This window comes from Phalangium opilio, unplaced genomic scaffold, assembly GCF_054372755.1.
Source record: "Phalangium opilio isolate 3A_F unplaced genomic scaffold, DU_Popi_V2 ptg000045l_1, whole genome shotgun sequence".
Lineage (NCBI taxonomy): Eukaryota > Metazoa > Arthropoda > Arachnida > Opiliones > Phalangiidae > Phalangium > Phalangium opilio.
In genome coordinates this window covers 1428262-1451563 of record NW_028324168.1, presented here as the reverse complement: position 1 = coordinate 1451563, position 23302 = coordinate 1428262, and the positions used below count along the sequence as shown (strand labels likewise).

The following is a 23302-nucleotide window of genomic DNA, read 5'->3' as shown; positions in this document are numbered from 1 at the left end:
TTCGCACATTTTTTTCTGGTACTTTATTGTACTTCGCACATTTTTTTCTGGTACTTTATTGTACTTCGCACATTTTTTTCTGGTACTTTATTGTACTTCGCACATTTTTTTCTGGTACTTTATTGTACTTCGCACATTTTTTTCTGGTACTTGATTGTACGTAGACACGTTTTCTGGTACTTGAATGTACTTTATAAACTTTTTCTGGTACTTGATGGTACTTTTCACACTGTTTTTGGTACTTTATTGTACTTTTCACACTGTTTTTGGTACCTTATTGTACTTTTCACACTGTTTTTGGTACTTTATTTTACTTTTCACACTGTTTTTGGTACTTTATTGTACTTTTCACACTGTTTTTGGTACTTGATGGTACTTTTCACACTGTTTCTGGTACTTGATTGTACTTTTGATACGTTTTACGCTACTGACTGGCGCGTAACTAAGTACTTGCTGGCCACATGCTTTTGCACAAGTTCTATATGGCTTTATTTTACCGCCACCATTGCTTGAAAACCTCATCCCACAAACTGATATGTAACTTAAAACATAAACTCAAAAAACCGCTATTTTCCTTCCCCCCCCCCTCCAACCAAAACCCTCAGATTCTGATTGGATGTCGAGTGGCAGTGGTAGCGGAAGTGGTTTTGGTCCAACGGATGGCGATCCGACTGGTGTCCCTTCAACCACATCCGATATTTACTTTTCGAGCACTTTGAAACCGACTCTGACCATTACCAATGGTAACGGTGGGGCACCGACGACGGATTCGCGTAGCCCCCCTTCCTCCGCGTTTAGTATAACGCCAATGTGCTCTTGGAGCGCCTATTTATTGGTCGCGTTCGCACTAAGGTTTTTCGCAACGACAAATAACTTTTGTTGGTCCAGTTTGTCAGCGGTTTCCTAAAAAGGCTTAAAAAAAAAGAAGTCAGTCACAAACAAACAAACACTGATAAACAAACAAAGAAATAAACAATCGCCATAATTTTGTTATAATATATTTTTTAGACTTTAGGGACTTTGTATAATTATTATTCAGGTAAATTTTAGATGAATTTGAAGTTTGCAGGTGAGTTATTTTAGTTCCGCGGATAATAACGTTTCTAGCAGACGAAATTTGGTTGGGAAAGTCACTAGCAGACGACAATTTATTCTAATATTATCTATGAACTTTTTTTTTATTTTTTTTTTTTTTTTAATTTTCGCATAAACTAAACTGACTAATTTTTATCGGAAGAAAATTATTAACCAAAACGAACAAATTTTTTTAGTTTTTAAAAACATTGTTGTAGTGCGCCAAAACAAACTGTTTTTACTTTTAACAAAACATTAACAGTACCTTCGCTCTTCGTAAAGAAACACAAATTTGCCTAAATGTGAAAAAGGTAACTATAAGGTGCCATCGTGGTGAGAACTTGGCCAGCTAGCATAGATTCGCTAGATTATAGGCTTTTCAAAAAATTATATTAAAAAAAAAAAAAAACTCTATGGGGAAACTTTTTTTGTGTGAAAAACAAAGGAAAATTTGCCCAGTGTGAAGAAAAACATGGTTTTTTTTTCGTTAAAGTTAAGTAAATTTTCTCAAAAACAATTTTTTTAAATTTTTTTTTTTTCATTTTGAGAAAGTGTCTTGTTCGCATTAACTAATGTGAATATGTTTATTGTAAATATTAACAAAACCAACAAACTGCCCTTCCTCGATAAAAGTAAGTAAATAATAATTAATTTTTACTTTAACATCAATTTTTGGTTATAATTAAACTAAATTAAAAAGTTAATTTCAAAAATTATTCTTAATTGTTTGAAAAACAAATATACGTATTTCAACAAATTGGAATGGATTGCATAATGAAAAAAAAGCGGAATTTAAAAACGAAAAAAAAAAATATACTATTTTTATAAAATGATAGTTTTGGGTCTAAATAAGATTTAAATGAAAAAATTAAAATAAATTAACAAATTAATCGGAAAAATTAAAAAAAAAATATCAATGAATTAAAAAATTATAAATAAATCCATGACATTAATAATAATGAGATTATTTAAAATATTTTTAATTTTTTCGAAACCCAAAATTGAGTTTTTAATCATTTTAATTAAGTCTTTAAATTCCGGTGTGAGTTTTAAATTAAAAGGGAAAGAAAATTAATTCATCCAAAAATATACTAAAAAAATTAAATGTGTAATTTAGTGTATAGACAAATCTTCATTTTTTTTCCTCCTCGTTTTTTATTAATTTTAAAACGTTCATAAAAAAATGTGCCAAAAACGAAACGTTTTTCTAATAAGTTGCGTTTAAAATATACTAAAAAAAAAAGAAAAACAATGTTACGACAAATAAAAAATATTTCTGCGCACAAATTTACAGCGCACTGCGTAGTCCGCATTTTTTAACAAGCATGATAAAATTTTAAACCAACAAATTAATACTTCAATACAACTCCTTTAAAAAAACTATAGTATAGTTAATTTGTGTATTTTTGTAAAATATATTTTAATTATTAACCACAATTTTTTTTATTCGAAACTTCGTTAACTTATTTAATTATGAAGGGGGGGAAAATTACCTACAAGCTTTGAGCGCTACATTGACTTTGAGGTTTGGGTGTGTGAAATAAATTAGGTCAAAGTTTAATTTAGTTCACTTTCTAGTGTAACTAAATTAAATTTTAGAACTAGGCTTAGTTTTTAAGCCATTTTGAATTAAACGAAAAATTTCCAAAGTAGGCTTAGCGGTTACACGCCATTTTGATTATAACAGAAAATCTTCAAAAGTAGGCTTAGCCATTACGCCATTATAGATTCACAGAGAATTTAGAAGTAGGCTTAGCTGTTACGCCATTTTGAATTCAATTCACAGAGAATTTAGAAGTAGGCTTAGCTGTTACGCCATTTTGAATTCAATTCACAGAGAATTTAGAAGTAGGCTTAGCTGTTACGCCATTTTGAATTCAATTCACAGAGAATTTAGAAGTAGGCTTAGCTGTTACGCCATTTTGAATTCAATTCACAGAGAATTTAGAAGTAGGCTTAGCTGTTACGCCATTTTGAATTCAATTCACAGAGAATTTAGAAGTAGGCTTAGCTGTTACGCCATTTAGAATTCAATTCACCGAGAGTTTAGAAGTAGGCCTAACGATGGACACCATTTTTAATTCAACATAAATTTAAAAGTAAGCTTAACTTATAGACAGCATTTTTCGCCAACTCATACCTCAAATCGAGTACGAATTCCATAACTAACCGAGGCTTAAGTAATTAAAACCCTAATTTTGTACTAATTAATTTAATTGGAATAATTTAAAATTAAAATAATTAAATAATGAGTCGACACTAAAAATGGCGCTTAAAACACAAATGCGCTTCACCGTCCTTTGAATTTTTCCGCCTTTTTCTGAAATATTTTTCAAAGAAACTGAAAAACAAACCAAAAAACCAACCAAGTTAACTTTTTCTCCCCCAAAAAACAATATTCCAAAAATACAAAAAAAAAATGAGAAACATTTGCCTTAAAAAAATAATAAAAAAATTACACGGATCTTTATAAATATACCGTCGAATAAATAAATGATTAATCTTCTTAATATAGTATGAATGAATTTTTTTCATGTGATAACGTGAATTTATTCATGAATAATAAATACAGTAATACTATACTACCTTTAATATACGTCATAATAAGTTAATTTTCCGTAATTATAGTCTTAATTAATTGTAATTAACAGAGACAAGATAAAACTAAAAAAAGTTAAACGCAGCAGCACTCGTTGAATTTTGATAAGGGAAACAAATAAATGGAAAATGAATTTTTTTCTCGATCAGGAAAAAAATAATTAACAAATAATTAAAGTAATTAATTAATAAATAAATAAACAACAAAACCCACTGTGATTGTGAAATGTAAATCGAAAATGTGTCGTTTTTTTCTAAACTTTATTTCACAGGTCAAAGCGCTAATTTAATTTACAGAAAATTGTCAACCTTTGACCCCTGGGCGGGCTTCGAAATAATACAATTCCACAATTCAAAAACCACTTTATTAATTCGTTGGCCCACTGTGTCAATTCAAACCCCGGGCCTCACTGGTCCCAAGGACTACTTTAATGATTCAAAACTTCATTACATAGGGTAAGGGGCTCTGGTCCTTGGACTAGTTTAATTATGCAAGACACTAGGAGTCTTTAGTCCGGGCACGGTAAATAATTATTTAAAGGTACTTTGTTCTTATAGCCAGAAGGGGATAATAGAAGAAGGATGACACTCTGTATCCTCTTAATATTCTTTAGTTATGTAACATGATCCTTCCCAGGCGAGGGAGCCCTTTATGTTTGCTCTCCCGCACATCAAACTTCAGATGGGCATCGCACCGTGTTAGGGCGAATTCTATAACTGTTCGGTATTTACTAACAACTCACTTGATTGTCTTGACGTGGGGGGACAAAAATCCACAAGCGCATGCATGCGCCTTGGCAAATAGTTAAGCAGCGCTAATAGATAGGGTCAGTATGCATAACTATGGACACTTTTTGCATAACCTTGAATAACTTCAGTTGCTTATATGTTAGACTCAAAATTAAAAAAGCAATGGAGAGAAGCATTCTTAAGACACATTCTCACAAGTTTTCAACTTTTTAAATGGAATACATTTTTCACAAAGTAGAGTTCCCCAAAGGCCGAATTCGTGCTCAACTTTGGACACTTCTATGTAACTTTGGACGCCCCCTTCCTAACTTTGGACAGCGAAAAAAGGGTGACTTGGGGACGCATTAGGCGAATCAGAATTTCAAAAGTAAAAATATAGGCTTAGGCCGACCTAGACGTAGGCCTAAAATATATAAAAAATCAGAAATTTCTTTAAAACAAACTTGATTAAATATGGGGCTACTTATGTAGGTTTTTAGGTATATAGGGACTAGGCCTATTTTGGCCTACCTATACTTCATTCCTTTTAGGCCTATAGGGGGGAATAAAACGTTTCTTTTTAAGCCCAGTCCTACATCTACTAGGCCTATCGCGAGTTAATTAGTGTTAACAAACGGAGAAATCAGCCAGCATGAAAGTGTCCAAAGTTAGAAATTTGCCCAGGTGTTTTTAAAGCTGAATATTTCGTCGAATTTCCCGCGTAAGATAGTGTTTAAAATACGGATTATGAAGCCAAAAAGTTGCTCTTTCGAATGGTTAGTTTGTTCAGGTATGATTTCTCTAATTTTCGTCAAACCTTATTTCCCGGGACCAAAGGGTTGACCCCCGTCAAATTTGGCCGTAATTTTCGTCAAACCTTATTTCCCGGGACCAAAGGGTTGACCCCCGTCAAATTTGGCCGTAATTTAAATGGACGAGTTTGGGGAGTGGGCTAATTTGGCTCGTAACGTAGTCGGATGTTATTCTACGACTTTGAAGTATTTTTTTCCAAATTCCTCACATTCTAAGCTTTAAAATAAGCTATTTCATTATCAATTTGATGCATCCAGTAATTAAATATGTTTTTTATAATAAAAGTGTCTAAAGTTGCAGCTGTCCAAAGTTAGGCACACTGACCCTATAGTAATGATGAGGGAACTATTTATCGCGTATGTTTGTCCGGTTTAGTAACCTTGCTACAAATGTTGGGAAGAATCATGTTACAAACACCCGCCCACTTTGTGCTGGTACACTCTCTCGAAGAGAAGTATTATATACTTCTGATATAACTTATCTATTTAGTTTTAGATTGTTAACCTCTCTTCCACGCCCCCTTTTTTAATTGGTTAGATAATCAACTAGGTCTAATTGACGTCAATTGAAATCTAATTTTAGATCTAGGCTAGATTTCTGTTTAATTATTATCTACAAGGAAAAGAAACATTTGATTATTTTTAAAATAATCGATCAAAATAGAATAGAAATTCTCAGTTATTTTCAAGTTCTATTGAATTTTAGATTGGAATATACCTTTTTAATTTGGAAAAGTTGGAAAACTATCAAAATTGCCTTACGCGTCATGGCCATGTTCGCACTTGCCATACAGTGATTTAAACAATTGACAATAATGTCCTATTCCGATTAAAACACGCTTACGAAGCTGTTTCGCGATATAATCATACGTAATATATAGTAAAGATAAAACTAAACACAATCAAAATTGTAAAAAAATTATAAAACCAGTTTCTAAACACAACACAATATTTTAACGAATGGTTTGTGTTATGTATGCTTGCATCCCGAATTATTATTTTACCCCCATTGTGTTAAAGTACACCTTCTGCGTTACGTCGCCAGTGTTCTGAATTTTTACATAGGTATATAACGTAGTGTATAGTCTGAATCGCCACGTGAGTGTACAGTACAATTTTACCCAATAGGAATTTACAGAAACACTTTTTGTTTTTTGTTTTTTAATTAATTAAAGTGTATAAAGCAGGTGGTTAATTCTTTTTTAACTTTATATTTAACCAGCCGTATAGAGGTATTTACCTGTCGGATGGAAATTATTAGAATACTGTAGGTATAATAGATACTTAAAGGTGTTTTTTTGGAAACCGCGATAGTAGCAAAACCTTGGGAGAATATAGCAGGTTTTGCATTCCCTAGCACAAAAAGAAAAAAAAACTACAGCGAAAAATGCGCGAATAATAGTTATTAGGAAAGGTATTGGCGAATGTTGTGTTTTTTTTTCTTGCGTCTTCACGAAAGAGTTGGTAAGATTTAAAATGTCTTTAGATGCGGTTGAAGTCTCACGAAAGACGGACTTAGCATAGACGTAGGTAAGTCTTTTGGTTATTTATTTTATCATAAGTTTATAAGATATGTTCACCATAAGTTTGTTAATCTCTGGTTACAAACTGGAGCTTGTCATGAAGTGAGTAAGGTAGGGCATAGATTCGAGGTAAAGCGAAGACGCCTGGTGACTGGGGCGCTGTTAAAGGCTGAGAATACAGACTAAATAGGAAGATGGACTTCAATTCTCGCTTGTCTTTCTCAAACTAGCTCGAGCTGTAAGTCTCTAGCATTACGAAGTATAGGAAGTGTTATACTTATGGAAGGAACATATCTTATAAACTTATAATTTTATCTATTCTGATTTTCTATGCATTTGATTTAAAAATTACTTCAGATTATATAGTACAATACAGTACATACAGGCTAGTCAGAACTAGGCTAACGTGCGTTTTAAAATTGAAACTATAGTTTTCAATGTTATGCCACGAATGTAGGTGAAATTACGAGGGCGTTTGCGCACGGTTGTAAACAAGAAATAAGGTTTTACTTATCAAGAATCAACTACGTCGGACAAATAGAAACACGCTACAATGTTTGTCTGTTTGGGACGTGATCTTCGTGGATACTTGTGCGTTTTAGGAGGATTTCTATGCTTAATTTCTTTGGGAAACTTTTACACCTTGGGTAACATGGGTCCTTACATATCATCGTACATTCGTTCGAAAGTCGACACCGGAAGTGGTCACTCGAAGTTAGTTTGGATTACGGCCGCGTCCAAGTTGGGACAAGGTTCATCCATGTGGCTCGGAGGATACTTGTGTAAGAGATTCGGATCTCGAGTCGCCGCTACCGTAGGATGCGCTACTTATTGGTAAGTTGTAATTGAAGTTCAGTATACTTTATAATTATAAGAGAGGGGAAGTGTTCGTCACGTGGTATATTTCTCTTAAATTAATTGTTATATTTAGCTTTTCTTATTGTGAAACATCTGTGATGTTCCGTTTTTGTATCATGTATACATTTACAAAATGCAACCTTGACTGATTATTTTGAACATATGTTATTTCACCTTAACTTGGAAATGTAACAAATCATATTACATCAAGTATGTAATACTTTTCATCGAGAGAAGTGTACCACAAAGCTGGGTAACATCATTCTTCCCAACATCGGAACAAGGTTACTAAACCGAAACACATACGCGATAAATAGTTCCCTCATCATTACTCTATTAGCGCTGCTTAACTATTTGCCAAGGCACGGTGGTGGATTTTTTGTCCCACGTCAAGACAATCAAGGTTTGTGGGTTTATTGCTGAGGATTTGGTACCAAACAGTTATAGAATTCACCCTAGCACAGTGCGATGCCCATCTGAAGTTTGTTGAGTGGGAAAGCAAACAAAAAGGTGGGGGGTCAGCCTGGGAAGAATCATGTTACATAACTGAAGTATTAAGAGGATACAGAGTGTCATCCTTCTTCTATTATCTCCTTCTGGTTTAGTGTAGAAGCTTTTGCCGTGATGGTAGAGAGAAACATGTCAATCCAAAAACTCTACTCCTTGTTATAAATGCTCTAAGTATCAACATAATTTGAGGAAACAATGAAAAATTACTTTAAACACATACCTTACAAATTATACAAAATTAGTGTACATGAACAAAAATATTATCTTCAATTGAAAATTCAAGGCCACAATACATATATAATATATTTATTAAATTTTTTCTTTTTTCGTTTATTTAAATTAGTGGTTTTGTTGCTCTAACAACGATGACCATTGACTTTGGTTTCGAACTTGTGGTGTTGACCTACGGATTTTTTGCGTATTTGGGTGTTGGAATTGCTTATGTCGCTCCAGTACACGAAGTCATGCGAGTAAGTACTTTGTGGTATTTATTTAGTGACACATTAATTGGTGATGCTTTTTTTTCATTTATTTATTTCAGTGGTTCCCAAACAAGAAAGGGTTAGCGAATGGTTTCGTTCTTTCTGGATATGGCCTAAGCGCTATGATTTTTTCGCCCTTGCAAACGTACATACTAAACCCGTTAAATAAACCACCCGCGAAAGAAGGTGCTTTCAAAGGGTAAGAAATATTTGGTAATAGATCATCCGTTAATTCCATTGGAGAAGCAAACACCACAGGGGCGGTAGAGGTCACCTTCCCTTGCGCCAAGAATCACAGAGCGAGTTGGCTAGCCTCCCGCTTTTATTAAACTCTGGCTACGTCTGGAGCTAGGGAAATAACCTAAGATTGCGACCCCGCCCCTTTGAGTTGGTTTCTCATCGAGTATTAAATGGAATTGTCTATTCAAATATCGAAGGCAAGTGTGAATTCATCTTGCCTCTTTCGTGTCCAGGTACTTCGAGGATAAAGACCTATTACTAGGCGTCAAAGAAGTATTTTGGAAATTGGCCCTAATCTACGCGACCATCGCCATTGTTGGCGTATGTCTATTGTTCCAAGCCCCTGAAAAACCCAGGGCACCGACAGTAACTGAATCCCGTGAGAAACTCGAAATGGACGACTTGAAACCCGAACTTCAGGACTTGTCCATCAAGAAGGTTGTTTGGAGGAAGGAATTCTATATGATATGGTTTACCTTCGCCTTATCGGCAGTCGTTGTGGAGTTTGTAAATACTTACTACAAGGTCAGTGACGATCGACGTTACAATTAGTTCTTCTTCTTCGCTTTGGGTTAAATGGCGGCGGAAATATATCCTACTTAACCACGTTCTTATTCTTAGCTTGACGTTCAGCTTATCCTTGATTTTATTTTTTAAATTGTATTATGTCGATGTTTTAGACAATAGATAAAATCGTTGTATTTTGGATAATTTTACTAAAACCTTAATTTGCTCGGGCTCTGGCTGACCTAGGTCCAATTTCTTGGTACCGTTAGATACAGGCCAATTCAATCTATAATACCCCCAAATTATTCCTCATTAACATTTAAATTAGCAGAGTTACAGTCTTCTAAAGTTGGTCAATAAATGTCTTTACGGCTATTGTTTTATTTAATTTAGAGTTACGGTTTGACCTTCATCTACGACGACCGTTTCCTGTCCATAGTCGGTGCCTTGGCTTCCGTTTGTAATTGCGGTGGTAGAATAGCTTGGGGTTTCATAACAGACAGGTCAACTTATAAAGTAAATATCTAATTATCTATTTTCAGAAATAAAATTAACAATTAACATTTTTTTTGTATCTCAGTTCAGTATGCTTAGCATCTTGATATGTCTGGCAGTTTTCACGCAGGCCTTTGTGGGGGCTCAGTACATTCCCAATCATGGTTCCGCTGGATCCAAAGCCTTCTTTGCCATCATGGTTATTTTGATTTACTTCTCATTTTCGGGGGTATTCTCAATTCTACCCACCGCGACCGCCTCTGCGTTTGGACCAACGTATGCCTCGCTTAATTACGGTGTTCTGTACACTGCCCCCGTAAGTAAATTAATTATTTTAATTGCTTAGATTAATTTTAATGACTGGGTATTTAATAACAGGCTGTGGGTTCGGTTTTGGGCGCATTTTTAATTGAATACGTCGTTGAAGCGTTGCGTTATCAATGGAGTTTTACGGCCATTGCGGCAACGTCTGTTTTAGGTATGACGTATTGGGTTATGAAATCATTCTTAATTTAAATATTGGGTTTAATTTTAATTATTTAGGGGCCCTAATCACTTGTTTCATGCCTTGGAACCTGGAATCAATCAGGGCAGTGAAAGAAATTAATTCAAATTGATTAATTTAGTTATATTTTGTTAGTTTTTATTGCTTTTATCGCCACGTTTGTTGTTAATTGTTGATGATGTTTTTTATATATACATATATAATAAATACAGCATGGCGGAACAAACACACTTTCAAATTCTTCTGTGTAATTTAATAGATTACTTCTTAGTTTTGAAGAAAAGCTCCATTTCATTACTGTCCTACATATAGAGATACCAGAAGAACAGTTGAAGTTTCAGCGTTGCGTACCGGTCTATGGACTGAAGTAAATGCTAACCGTTCTCCATTCCTACTTCTAAAATTAAATATATCCCTGGTTACATTTTGTTCACTGTTCATATTTATTAACTCCTTCGCTCGTCGATAGGGGAGCCACATCCCATTCATCCTATCACACACACAAAGGGGGGATTGAAATTTCCGTCATAAACAGTCGTTAGACCCGAAATCGAAATAGTTTGTCTAGGATTCTTAATACATATTAATTTCTAATGTCTATGATCCAGCATGGTAATAATTTATTCGTTTTAACCCATGAATAATAAACCGTTATCTTTTACAAATTGTACGCGTATGTACTTGTACGGGTACGGGTAGAATGGTTAGTATTCCAACTACATAAAGCTGTTCTGAACAGCTTGCGTACGTTCAGTTAGAAGTAATAGCAACTACAATATTTCAAGTAGGAAACATGATAATATTAAAATGGTATAAAATTAAATACAGAGAGGCATCTTAAATTCCCTGCCCTCCCCTTTATTGGCTGTAAAAATTAAACAAAACTATACAGGAAAAAAATGTTAATAATTAATAAAATTCCCACGTATATCTAATTTAATATTACAGACATATTTCCTTAAGATTTCATAATGAGACGTAATTCTAAAAAAAAAACCAAAGGGGGATTTTCCAGCTATAAAACTGCTTTAAAATAATTACGTGGTAATGGTAATTCACCTATTACCTATTAAAATAATACTGGTTTTAAATTATTTTCCTAAAGTTACGTTTCAAGGGTGACAAAATTTAGTTTCTATCCCATCTTTGACTGAAGGGTGTTCGTTGTATTTAGAAGTAACTTTTTTTTCAGTTGCAGATTTGAGGATATTGAACAGTATCGTTTTGGTAAGTAAGGCTTACCATTTTAAACTTTTTATGATGTTTATTATAACTAGCCTATAAAAGAATATTATAGCGCTACAGTAATGTCAGTTTATATTGACAGCGCGTGCAAAATTTGGATCTGTATACATTTTTATTGAAGACTATAAGCGTATCTGCCTTTGCACGAGCTGACTTTTTAAATTGGTACTGGATTGTGGGTGGCGCGTGATACCACATGTCAAATGCATATATACGAGAAATATATATACTTCGAAATGAGCGCTATAGGTCACGGTCTTATATACCATGATAGCTTCGGTTAGAAAATATTCTAAAAACATACCAATTTCTGATTTTGCGGCAAAAGTATATATATTTCACCTTGCAACTTTTTAAAAATATATATACAGGGTGTTTCTGATAAGTCTGGCATTTAAATTAAAGTGGATGTTCTTTGGGTGCATACACGATTTTGAGTTGAAAATGTAACTTCTACGATTCCATTTTGGTTGCCCTAAGGGACACTGTTTTCAATTTAAGATTGCATTCAGAGTATTTTACGGTTTACCCCTTAAATTTAATTAAGAAACTGATTAAGACAATTATTTCTAACTTAATTAAGGGGTCATCCCTAAAACACTCCTCCATTCTTAACTCGAAAACAGTGTACCTTAGGGCAATGAAAATGTCATAGATAGAAGTTACATTTTCGACTCAAAATCGTCCATGCACCCAAAGAACATCCCTCTTAATTTATGCATGCAGACTTATCAGAAACACCTTGTATATATGACAATTTTGATATAAAAATACTACGGTATACACGTGCTTTTAGTAAAACTCTATCGTATAGCTGTTTCATATTGCCTTTGCAACCTATTCGTAAAACATACGGTTTTGTACTATAATGTAGGTCCGTTTTAAGACTGTCAGTGAAAGCTGAATATATGTGAAGTAATGTTCGTGAACTGACGGTACATCTGCGGCTGTGACGCGTGTAAAGTAAGTGTAATTCACTCAAAAATGTAAACAAGCAAAAATTCCTGCGTCGGACACAGTAAAATTCACGCGCAAATTTTATTGCGCATAAAAATCTAGTGGCTTTTCGTCAGAAAAAAAGGTTTGCTTTGAATCTTCGTAAGTGTTGTACCAATTTCAAGAGGCATTGTTTACGTAAAATGTTGAATGTTGTGCGCGCATAAAGAAGATAGATTTAAAATATGTTGGTTCAGCTGTCTGGGGTTTAAATGATCTTCCTTGAAACGAGGGAGGGGTTTTAAATTATATAAATTACTTTGGAGTAATCTTTGATCTCTAAATATACTAACTGACTAAAATTCATTTTTGTTTGTATCTTTAAATTATTAGGCCTATAGGTTCGCGTCTAAGTCACTTTCCGAGAACTATTTGCAAATATTGAACCATGGACCATGTAAGTTAACATTAATCATTGATTAATTAATATTAATATGCATCCCATAAACAGTACGATACCAAAATTATCTTAAAATGAATTTTATCGAACAATTAATTAAGTTCAAAATAATATTTACTTGATAATATTTTTTAAACAGATCTTTATAATAATGTACACTTATGGGTGTTTCCCGCCATATACAGGGTGTTTTAAAATATCATTTGGAAATTAAGGGGCAGTGTTCTTTGGTCGATTTTGAGTCGAAAATGTAACTTCTATCGCCATTTTGTTTGCTCCATAAGGGACACTATTTTTGAATTAAGATTGGATGGAGTATTTTACGGATGACCCCTTAAATTTAATTAAGAAACTGATTAAGACAATGATCTCTAATTTAATTAAGGGGTTATCCCTAAAATTCTCCAAACATAAGTCGAAAACGGGGGCCAGGACGATAAAATGTCTTAGAAATTACATTTTCGATTCGAAATCGCAACTTAATTTCAGGCAGACCCTTCAGAAACACCCTGTATTTAGTGAAATTATTATTAATCACTGATGATTTTTTTATAAATTCTACCTTTTCAGCTGGTAGACGATAAGAAACACCAAAATGACCTTGAAAACGATGTCGAATTGGAAGAGAGCCAAGAATATTTGGAACATTTGAAAGGAAACCAATTTACCGAGGAAACCTCCCTTTCTTATTTACCACTATCAATTACTAGTTTACCTGTCAATTGGAACCAGGTATTTATATTACTAATTGATTTTAAGTACCTGTCAAGTGTCACGAAATCTTTCGGAAATATCTTTTGCAGAAACCGCCCTCATCAGGATCACCCACAGCCCACGTTGGTCCAATTCCAATTGAAAGCTCCGGTACTAGTATTAAAATGCAATTACAAGGAATTGCAACTATCACTGGAAGTTTCTTGATTCATTTGACCTTGGGGAACTTTTTTACCCTTGGAAATATGACGCCCTACGTCATGTCGTACCTGAAGAATCGTGGTGGTTATGACGTGTCGTATAGCTTAGCGATTTGGATCAACTCTTTACAGTACTTGGGACAAGGGTCCCTGATGGTTGTTGGAGGCATCCTGGAGAAGAAAATTGGCGGGAGATGTACTTGTGTCATCGGTGGACTCGTATTTTGGTAAATACTGTCTCTAATTTTAGCTAATTATCGAGTTTAAATGAATAATTTAACTAATTTTTGAACAGTGGGGCGATTACCGCATCAGGGTACTTTATTAAGTTTGGTTTCATTGCTTTTGCATTTGTCTACGGATTAGTGGCGTGTTGGGGTTTGGGAATAGCGTACATTGCGCCATTAGCTGTTGGAATGAGGGTATTTAATCGTTAATTAGTTTAAGACTAATTTTAGTAATAAAATAATTAACTGAATTTCAGTGGTATCCTCAAAACAAAGGCTTAGTAAATGGCGTCATACTCTCGGGATACGGACTGGGTGCTTTGGTTTTTAACCAAGTTCAAAGTGCATTCTTGAACCCTCGTAATATTCAACCGGGAGATGATGGGTCAGTTATAAGTTAAACTTATTTTAATCTTAATTAATTTTAAATTTAATAGGTTCTTTAACGATGCTGACGTTTTGGATCGAGTACCTGATGTATTTTACGTCATGGGTGCCATTTATGGTTCTTTACAGATAATCGGAATAATATTGTTATTTAAACCGGCCTCTGACCTCGAGGAAGCGAATGTAAGATACTAATCAAGTGGTTTTAAATGTTTCCTAATCTTTTTAATCATTAATAGGCCAAATTAGACCTACTGAAGAACGGCAAAGGGACACAGGGAAAATTATATACTGTTGAACCCAAATCTTTACCCCAATCAAATAAGAGCGTTTATAGTCTTGTTCCCAAGGAAATGGGTCCACGTGAAATGTTTAAACGTAAAGAGTTCTTCGCTATTTGGTTGACATTCGCTCTGATTTCTCAATGTGTTCAGTTCATAAATACTTACTATAAGGTATGAACTTTGACCTTTGTTCCTTAACCCTTTGCTGAAATTAATTATTAATGCAGACGTACGGACAAATCTTCATCCATGATGACAGATTTCTGTCCATTGTGGGATCTTTAGCCAGTATTTGTAATTGTTTAGGTAGAATCGCCTTTGGTAGGATTCAGGATAAGACTAATTATAAGGTAAGTCTTTTAAAGATAAAACTACTAATTGTAATGTTAATTGACTTTTTGTCTTTACAGTTGGCGGCAATCGTAATTACGTTGTCTTTAACTGCCCTCATGTTGAGTTTTGTCGTTGTACCTTCCGGTGGCAAGGTGGCCTTTGTGATTTGGGTCTTACTGACGTTTTTCGTCTTCAGTGGTGTCTTCCCCATTATGCCCACTGCTACGGACTTGAGTTTTGGAAGCAAATACGCCGGTACCAATTTTGGACTTATTTTCACAGCCCCGGTAAGTAATTAACACTCTATTATTTGTTTCTTGTGATGGTTTGGCCGGGAGTTTGAAAATTAAGGCTTAGCATGTCCAGTGCGTGGTAAGGCTTTGTTAGGCTTAGGATTATCATTACGGTTAGTAGGTATTTTTAGGCTTAGGAAGATCATTAGGGTTAGTAGGTATTTTTAGGCTTAGGAAGATCATTAGGGTTAGTAGGTATTTTTAGGCTTAGGAAGATCATTAGGGTTAGTAGGCATTTTTAGGCTCAGGAAGATCATTAGGGCTAGTAGGTAGTTTTAGGCTTAGGAAGATCATTAGGGTTAGTAGGTATTTTTAGGCTTAGGAATATAATTAGGCCTAGCTTTTAAAAGTCAATTACATTTATTTGTAGGCGATTTCTTCTGTACTTGGAGCCTTCGTAATACAAATGGTGTTGAACAAAGTAGGTTGGCCCGGAACATTTTTCACCGTAGCCGGGTTTACGTTTATTGGTATGTTAAACTATCAATAACCTTTGACCCCGTAATATACTGCAATAACCCCGTACAAATTATTATTTAAGGTTTCATTATAAATGTATTTATGCCTGACCAATTGGAGCTAATACGGTAATACCATTTATAGGATCAAAACCAAGTTAAGTACAAGTTTAAATAGACGAAGTTCAAATCAGTATTTAAATACCATATATTAATTTTTAGCATAAATTTTAAATTAACTTAACATAACCGTTATATATTTTTCAAGTTTTTAGTTTAATAAATAAATATAATATCAAGATTTAATTTCACTGTTACAATTAAATTATCAAATTGTATGCATTGAAACGTCGCGGTTAATTAAAGTGGAGAATATTCTTTCAACTTTGGTTGTGGATTAGGAGATTAAGGTTTAATTTAATTCAGACCACGATTAATTATGATTAATTTGAAGGATCTAAATTAATTCCAAAGCTCATCCCGGTTTGACCCTGAGGGAAAAGAAGCAAAAATCTTACTTTATTTAAGGTTTTTGATAAATTTTATGTATTTCAACTCAAGATCACATAATACGAATCCAAGGGGTAGGAAATTAATTTAAGTTAACTTTGCTTGTAATATCTTATTTGTGTCTTGAATATCCGACCTCTCGTATGTCCAACCGTTACTTAGTTTAATAATAATTCATTTTTAACACACGCTAACCATTCATTACTTAACGTAAACAATGTGAAACTTTATTGTATCCTTTGATCATTAAACAAACATTTCGATAGATATCTTTCCAGAAATCAAATATTAGATTAAATAATCACCCTATTTCAAACCATTTGGTCTCCGACCCGACGCACGAACATGCTTAATTACTGCATTTAATTTCACCCGTGAATATTGAACTCTTTAACATTGAAATTGTCAAAAAATAGTGTACCCCTTGGTTCAACGCTATCAAGCTCATTGCTAGACGTTCGAACCGGCTGTTCTGTTAAAAACAAATTCCTTCCAATCATAACGAGTAGAAGGGGATAATAGAAGAAGTGTGACACTCTGTATCCTCTGAATACTCTAGTTATGTAACATGACCCTTCACAGGCTCATGCCCTTTTTGTTTGCTCTCCCGCTCATCAATCGCACCGTGCTAGGGTGAATTCTTTAACTGTTTGGTATTTACTAAATTCTCAGCAATCAACCCACAAAACTTGATTGTCTTGACGTGGGACGATAATCCACAAGCACATGCGCGTTGGCAAATAATTAAGCGCTAATTGAGTAATGACGAGGCAATTATTTATCGCGTATGTGATTCGGTTTGTAACCTTACTTGGGAAGACTCATGTTACTATTACCCGCTTTGTGGTACTTACATACTTTTGACTATAGTAAATACACATCGAGTAGTTCTATTGCACGTGTCTTGAAAACTACCGCTACATTCGTAGCGTAATTACGCGCTTGCAAATTAAATTAAAATTTTGGGAGGATGCGCATCGAAAGGATAGAAAAATAGCTATGATATTCATAATAGTTACGCTTTAATTCACTATCAATGTCAACTAACTGTACCTTGCGTTGGGAACGAAAGATCTAGGGATGTTTGTTAACTTTTATACCCCAAAACCATCGCGTTTTTGAGCTAAGAAGCACGTTCTCTTATACAGGGGGTTTCTGAAGAGTCTGCCATATATTAAGGGTGATGTTCTTTGAGTACGCGATTTTTGAGTCGAAAATGTAACTTCTATCTATGACATTTTGGTTGCCCCAAGGGTCACCGTTTTCGAGTTATGATTTGATGTGTGTTTTAGGGATGACCCCTTAATTAAATTAGAAATCATTGTCTAAATCAGTTTCGTAATTAAATTTAAGGGGTCATCCGTAAAACACTCCTCCCATATTAACCCGAAAACAGTGTCCCTTATAGGGCAAACGAAACGTCATAGATAGAAGTTACGTTTTCGTCTCAAAATCGATTTCCCAAAGAACATCAACCCCTTTACTTATGCCAGACTTATCAGAAACACCCTGTATATTTAAGTTCCCGCCCCCAAAATTACAAATAGTAAATGATCAAAATATGTTAGTACGCTCACTCCGTGATGTGTCTTCAATCTCCCTAGCTACAAAAAAAATTTCCACAAATATTGTTTCAACATTTATTTAAACACCTTTCTGAATAAATGTTAGTTTAAAAACCTAAGTAGATAATAAAATCAAATTCACGGTCGACGCTAGGATTGAATTTTGATGACACGTCTCTTCAGATCCTATTATATCCTCAAATAGATTCCTTAATTCGGTAATAACTTAATCCATTGTTCTAAATCAAAGCGGTGTAAGATTTAAAATAGATATCACCGCGTATTATAACGTACGATATGTCTGCTTACAAAGTGCGCGGAATTTTGGCCGTAGCCGCCGGGTTTTTAATTCATTTAACATTAGGGACTTTTTTCACATTCGGTAACATGACAACGTATATGACGTCATTCATGTATCGAAGAGTTGACGATACTGTGGATTATAGTAAAGCTATTTGGATTAACGCTCTGGCTTACGTTGGACAAGGCTCTTTAATGTTGATTGGTGGAATACTCGAGAAGAAAATTGGTGCCAGAATTACCTGTTTGATAGGGTGCACCATTTTCAGGTACGATTTGTTATTTGTTAGTTAAGTATTTGTCAAGATACGTTTAATCAGAAGGGGATAATTGAAGAAGGATGACACTCTGTATCCTCTTAATACTTTAGTTATGTAAAATGATTCTTCCCTGGCTCCACCGGCCTTTTTGTTTGCTTTTCTGCTCATCAAACTTCAGGTGGGCATCGCACCGTGTTAGGATGAATTCTATAACTGTTTGGTATTTAATAAATCCTCAACAGTCAACCCACAAACCTTGATTGTCTTGACGTGGGACAAAAGTCCACAAGCGCATGCGTCATGGCAAATAGTTAAGCGGGGGAACTATTTATCGCGTATGTGATTCGGTTTAGTAACCTTGCTCCAAATGTAAAATGATGTTAGAGAAGAATCATGTTACAAATACTCCGCCGCTTTGTGGTACACTTCTCTCGAAGAGAAGTATTATATACTTCTGGTTTAATTTACTTTTAGCGTGTCCACAATGGCGACATACTTCAGCATACAATTCAGTTTCGCGTTAACGGCCTTTCTTTACGGGTTATCTTCGGGTATTGGGCTTGGAATTGCCTACGTTGTACCTTTGGTTAATGGCATGAAGGTATTTATCAATTACCCTTGAAGACCTTTCAGTGTTTTAAATGTAATTGTCCTCTCCCAGTGGTTTCCCGAGAGGAAAGGTCTAGTCAATGGTATCATAGCGGGAGGTTACGGGATGGGTGCCTTAGTTTTCAACCAAGTCCAGACCGTCTACCTCAACTCCAACAATACGTCACCGGCTTTAGATGACGGGTACTTTGACGAAGATGAGGTTTTAGATAAAGTTCCATCCGCTTTCCTCTTACTCGGTGGTGTCTATGCCATCATGGAACTTATTGGAATAGTCTTACTGTTTCCCGCACCAATTAGAAGGGTCGCGCATTACGTCATAAATAGTGAGGTCACAGATGAAACTGAAGTTAAAGTGATCACGAATGATGATACGAAGAATAATAGCGACGAGAAAACCAAATCACAGAAGGCAGTATTTCTCATCAAGGACTCGGATAGTAAACCGGGTAAGAATCCCGCTGATGGAATCGGAATTCGAGCCATGCTTCGTAAGAAAGAGTTCTACTTTCTATGGATGACCTTTGCCCTTAATGCGCAGTGTATCTTGTTCATTAATACCATGTACAAGGTGAGTTTAGTTCGTAAATGCAATAGGTATATCTTATAGGCCTAGTCTTTATTTTTAAAAGGCGTTTGGACAAACATTCATACACGATGACCAGTTTCTGTCCATTGTTGGTTCCGGGGCATCGTTATTTAACGCTCTAGGTCGCATTGTATGGGGTCAATTGCAAGATAGGTTCTGCTACAAGAACTGTATGATGGCCTTGTGTTGTTCCCTAACTCTGCTTATGTTGACCTTCGTGGTGACCCCTTACGGTGGCAAGTATACTTTCACAATTTGGGTATTGGCAATCTTCTTCTCGTTTTCTGGTCTGTTTGCTCTGTTGCCTACCGCGACTGCCCAAGCTTTTGGACCCAAGAATGTGGGCGCTAACTATGGACTCGTGTTCTCTGGACCCGTAAGTTTTAATACTTAGGTCTAGTACTTGTGTACTATTTAATTTTAACAGTGTCTATTTTAGGCAGTGTCCTCCATGATCGGAGCTCAACTCGTTGGGGTTTTGCAACACCATTTGGGATGGTTTGGGTCATTTTGTTTCGTATCCAGTCTAAGTGCAACTGCATTCGGCATTACTTTACTGTTTCCTAAGGACCCTTCTGTGGTTCTAAAAAGACATTTCGAACCATTGAAATCCGTTGAAAAGACGGAAGTTGAAGGAAACTAATTAGTCTTCGGTTTTAGATTTTATTTGTCGGATTATACGAGTGTAGAAGAATTAATAGGCCTGCAATTAAGGATTTAAGATATATTTAATTTTTTTACTTCTAGAGTGTTAATTTGTTTAGGTAAATAAAAGGGAATGTTTTTACCTCTCCGAGTGACGTATGTCACGGAGAGGTTCTGTAACGATCGTGTGTGTCTGTTTGTTTGTTTGTTTGTGTGTGTGTTTGTGTGTCTGTTGTTACACCCACGTGACCGCGTTCGCAATTTCCAAATCGGAGCAAACGTGTTCGCCATTTCCGAACTGCATTCACAGTCACGGAAATAGCTCCTCTACTTGAGTTCTCACACCACCATCTTCTGGTCTTTGTCCATTCCACACGGACACCAAACTGTACATACTGGCTTCTAATCACCACCATCTTCTGGTCTTCGTCCATTCCACTTGGACACCGGTCTGTACATACGGACTTCTAATCACCACCATCTTCTGGTCTTCGTCCATTCCACTTGGACACCAGTCTGTACATACTGGCTTCTAATCACCACCATCTTCTCGTCTTTGTCCATCCCACTTGGACACCAGTATGTACACCTGGCTTCTACACCACCATCTTCTGGTCTTGGTTTTTGTCCATCCCACATGGACACCAGTCTGCACACCTGGCTTCTACTCCATCGTCATCGTTGGGTTTAAGACATTCGCGGCGATCAGCTAGGGTTACGAGAAACGTCTAGCCTCCCTAGGGTGGGTTGTCCACCAAAGGTTTTCGCAATTGCGGTCGTTCTTGCTTTTAACTGTAGTTCGACACCCTTATATACTACCTATTTGAGTAAAGCAAAGCAACCGGCGTATGCTTCATTTCAAACGCCAATATTAGTCAAGTCTCTCAAGAATGTTTAATTGTTCTTTTTTAAAACGATGTAACGTTCAATAAGGCGAATAACTAACGAAGAAAATATTAAATATTAATTATATTTATTTTAATATTTAAGATAATCTTGTTTCTCAATTCAAAATTAATACGGAAAGAGTTAAAAAGCAGTCTATGTTTTTGTCTGTGTGTGTCCGTCCGTTGTTACAGTAGTGCGCTGCGTTAGAAGTTCGTTTTGTTTTGATGTGTAAAGAAATCCTACAGAACCATAATATTCCTTTTATCCTTAATATAAAGTGAATATGTTGAAATATTTTTCGTAATTATGATGCATGTAGTACTTTTGTAGCTTTAAAGCTCTATTTCATTTTGATATTCCAAAGATTTTTTTTTAATATTATTATTTAAAATGGATGTTTATATATTACTTAAGCTATACTACATCTGTTTATAGCATAATCCTTTCTAAAGTGAATACAAGAACAACGCTTCTATGTTGATCAAATGAACTTTTATTTGTCAATAGGCCTAATGAACCAAAAAGTAAACGCTTGGGTTTGGTTTTCGTTTCTGTAATGCAGAGAGAGAGTTTAAGCATCCCCTAAACGCGTACGTGTGGCGTGAAACCAGTTGATCACGCGAGAATTTTAAGAGATATGTTAGTTTCTAATTTTAATTATAAAAGTTGTTATCTATCTCTATAAATATGTTATCATACAATTTTTGTTAAGCCTTGGTACCTTGCACGCTTTATTGCGCTAGCGTCATTTATAAAACGACGATGACCGGAGAAAAGCTATGACGACAGACCTCACCGGTAAACATTTCCAAATTCCGCTGTCTTTTTTGGTGAGCTCTGCTGAACGCAGCCCAGACCAGTGAAAGGTCTGATCGTAATCGGATAATAGCTTCGTGTTTTCATGCTTTTTATGGTACGCATTTACTTTCAGTGTGTGTAGCCACAAATAAGCTTTGGTGTTATGTAACGTTAACAGTCATGTTGACAAACTAAGAAAATCGTTGAGATGAAACGAGAGGATAGTGTTTACATGGCAACCCTGTTGTGAATATGGCTTTGAACATATAGGGCATACAGTTGAGGATTAGAAAATTGGGCCTTTACAAACACGTAAAGGTAATATCCCTCCAAAGTTTTATCTCTTCATTTCCCGTTTTTCCCCAATCGGATGATTTTAATGTGTACAAGTATATCATTATTGGATGTAAAATGTCTTCTGATTTACAGTATATTTGCTATGCTTTGTATACTGCTTTAATATTTCATAAATTTTAACTTAAGAAACCTTTCCATATCTGGGTAAATAAGTTTGTAAGTAGTCGTCTTGACTCGGAGAGGTAATATTTTGGTTTTCCCAACTTGTTATTATTTTAACTTAAATTATCACTCCAAGAAATTTACTCCATGCAAAAAGCCAATAGAAAACGGTCTAATACAAAACTTTTTCCACGTGGATTCTGACGTTAGAATTTTGCTTTAAAATTATTTTTTAAGGGTCGTGAGGTCAAAGCGCAACTTTGGTAGTTTTGAATTTCGTCCGCTACACAGTTTTATTCCGCGCATCCACACTGATGTTTAGTCTTATCTTCAAAATCCAGGTAAGCTCATTGTTATTTTAAAAATTTTAAGTGGTTTTATTAGATTAATATTGCGTTCTATAATTAAAATGTTAAGTTGAGCGGGCTTTGTCCAAATTTACGATATTGGGATTTTAAAATTACAGTTGGCTTAAAAAATGCCTATCTGCATCTGCCATGTTTGTGGGAGCGACCATTTTGACACAAAATGGAAGTTGAATTATCACATTAAAACGGTTCATGGACCTCAAACGTTTTTTTGCTATGATTGTGGAAAAGGGTTAAAAAAGTCGTCGCATCTTCAAAATCATTTGAAATCTCATTCAGATGAAAAGACATTTCAGTGCCCCTTGTGTCAAAAATGTTATAAATGGGACCACTCATTAACAAAGCATATCTCATTACACCATTAACGATATCAGGCCTAAGTTTGTCTTTTTTTCATAAACAATTGAAACAAAAAATTTTATACTAATAACCTGTAAGAAA

At 35.1% G+C, this 23302-nt stretch overlaps 4 protein-coding genes across 5 annotated transcripts in view; all 4 read left to right on the top strand.

Annotated features, from left to right (window-relative positions):
* Positions 1 to 3905, top strand: part of LOC149676639 (glypican-6-like) — a 62764-nt gene extending 58859 nt beyond the window's left edge. Inside the window, exons 9-10 of one of the 2 annotated variants that reach the window (XR_016366502.1) lie at positions 606 to 2727; positions 2825 to 3905. Coding sequence is in view for 1 of the 2 variants with exons in the window: in XM_089837695.1 (XP_089693821.1) it covers positions 606 to 907 (302 nt within the window). In the remaining variant the exon portion in view is untranslated. Of the gene's footprint in view, positions 1 to 605 lie in introns of both variants that reach the window. The other variant, XM_089837695.1, reaches the window with a different exon arrangement.
* Positions 3906 to 6654: 2749 nt separating this feature from the next.
* LOC149676638 (apicoplast pyruvate carrier 1-like) lies at positions 6655 to 10571 on the top strand. Its single transcript, XM_089838498.1, has 9 exons — positions 6655 to 6743; positions 7194 to 7570; positions 8448 to 8574; positions 8646 to 8785; positions 9060 to 9351; positions 9727 to 9849; positions 9914 to 10144; positions 10207 to 10306; positions 10372 to 10571. The coding sequence occupies exons 2-9, from the start codon at positions 7290 to 7292 to the stop codon at positions 10443 to 10445; spliced, it is 1368 nt and encodes a 455-aa protein (XP_089694624.1). The 5' UTR covers positions 6655 to 6743; positions 7194 to 7289; the 3' UTR covers positions 10446 to 10571.
* Positions 10572 to 12962: 2391 nt separating this feature from the next.
* Positions 12963 to 16048, top strand: LOC149676637 (apicoplast pyruvate carrier 1-like). The gene is made up of 10 exons (XM_089838541.1): positions 12963 to 12971; positions 13545 to 13706; positions 13778 to 14115; positions 14184 to 14310; positions 14373 to 14500; positions 14553 to 14685; positions 14742 to 14957; positions 15014 to 15136; positions 15197 to 15406; positions 16016 to 16048. Exons 1-10 carry the CDS (start codon positions 12963 to 12965, stop codon positions 16046 to 16048), a joined length of 1479 nt encoding a protein of 492 aa, XP_089694667.1.
* Positions 16049 to 17864: 1816 nt separating this feature from the next.
* On the top strand, positions 17865 to 20483 carry LOC149676636 (apicoplast pyruvate carrier 1-like). Its single transcript, XM_089837691.1, has 5 exons — positions 17865 to 18514; positions 18980 to 19106; positions 19167 to 19685; positions 19747 to 20079; positions 20143 to 20483. The coding sequence occupies exons 1-5, from the start codon at positions 18243 to 18245 to the stop codon at positions 20344 to 20346; spliced, it is 1455 nt and encodes a 484-aa protein (XP_089693817.1). The 5' UTR covers positions 17865 to 18242; the 3' UTR covers positions 20347 to 20483.
* Positions 20484 to 23302: the final 2819 nt, after the last annotated feature.

Excerpts from the sequence above, each read along its gene's own strand:
- LOC149676638 (XM_089838498.1), top strand. The coding sequence starts at position 7,290 with ATGTTTGTCTGTTTGGGACGTGATCTTCGTGGATACTTGTGCGTTTTA. Across the intron at positions 8,786-9,059 it reads AAAGAAGGTGCTTTCAAAGG|GTACTTCGAGGATAAAGACC; the intron begins GTAAGAAATATT and ends TTTCGTGTCCAG. Across the intron at positions 10,307-10,371 it reads TGCGGCAACGTCTGTTTTAG|GGGCCCTAATCACTTGTTTC; the intron begins GTATGACGTATT and ends TTAATTATTTAG.
- LOC149676637 (XM_089838541.1), top strand. Across the intron at positions 13,707-13,777 it reads TACCTGTCAATTGGAACCAG|AAACCGCCCTCATCAGGATC; the intron begins GTATTTATATTA and ends TATCTTTTGCAG. Across the intron at positions 14,501-14,552 it reads ATTCAACCGGGAGATGATGG|GTTCTTTAACGATGCTGACG; the intron begins GTCAGTTATAAG and ends TAAATTTAATAG.
- LOC149676636 (XM_089837691.1), top strand. The coding sequence starts at position 18,243 with ATGTCTGCTTACAAAGTGCGCGGAATTTTGGCCGTAGCCGCCGGGTTT. Across the intron at positions 18,515-18,979 it reads ATAGGGTGCACCATTTTCAG|CGTGTCCACAATGGCGACAT; the intron begins GTACGATTTGTT and ends ATTTACTTTTAG. Across the intron at positions 20,080-20,142 it reads GACTCGTGTTCTCTGGACCC|GCAGTGTCCTCCATGATCGG; the intron begins GTAAGTTTTAAT and ends TGTCTATTTTAG.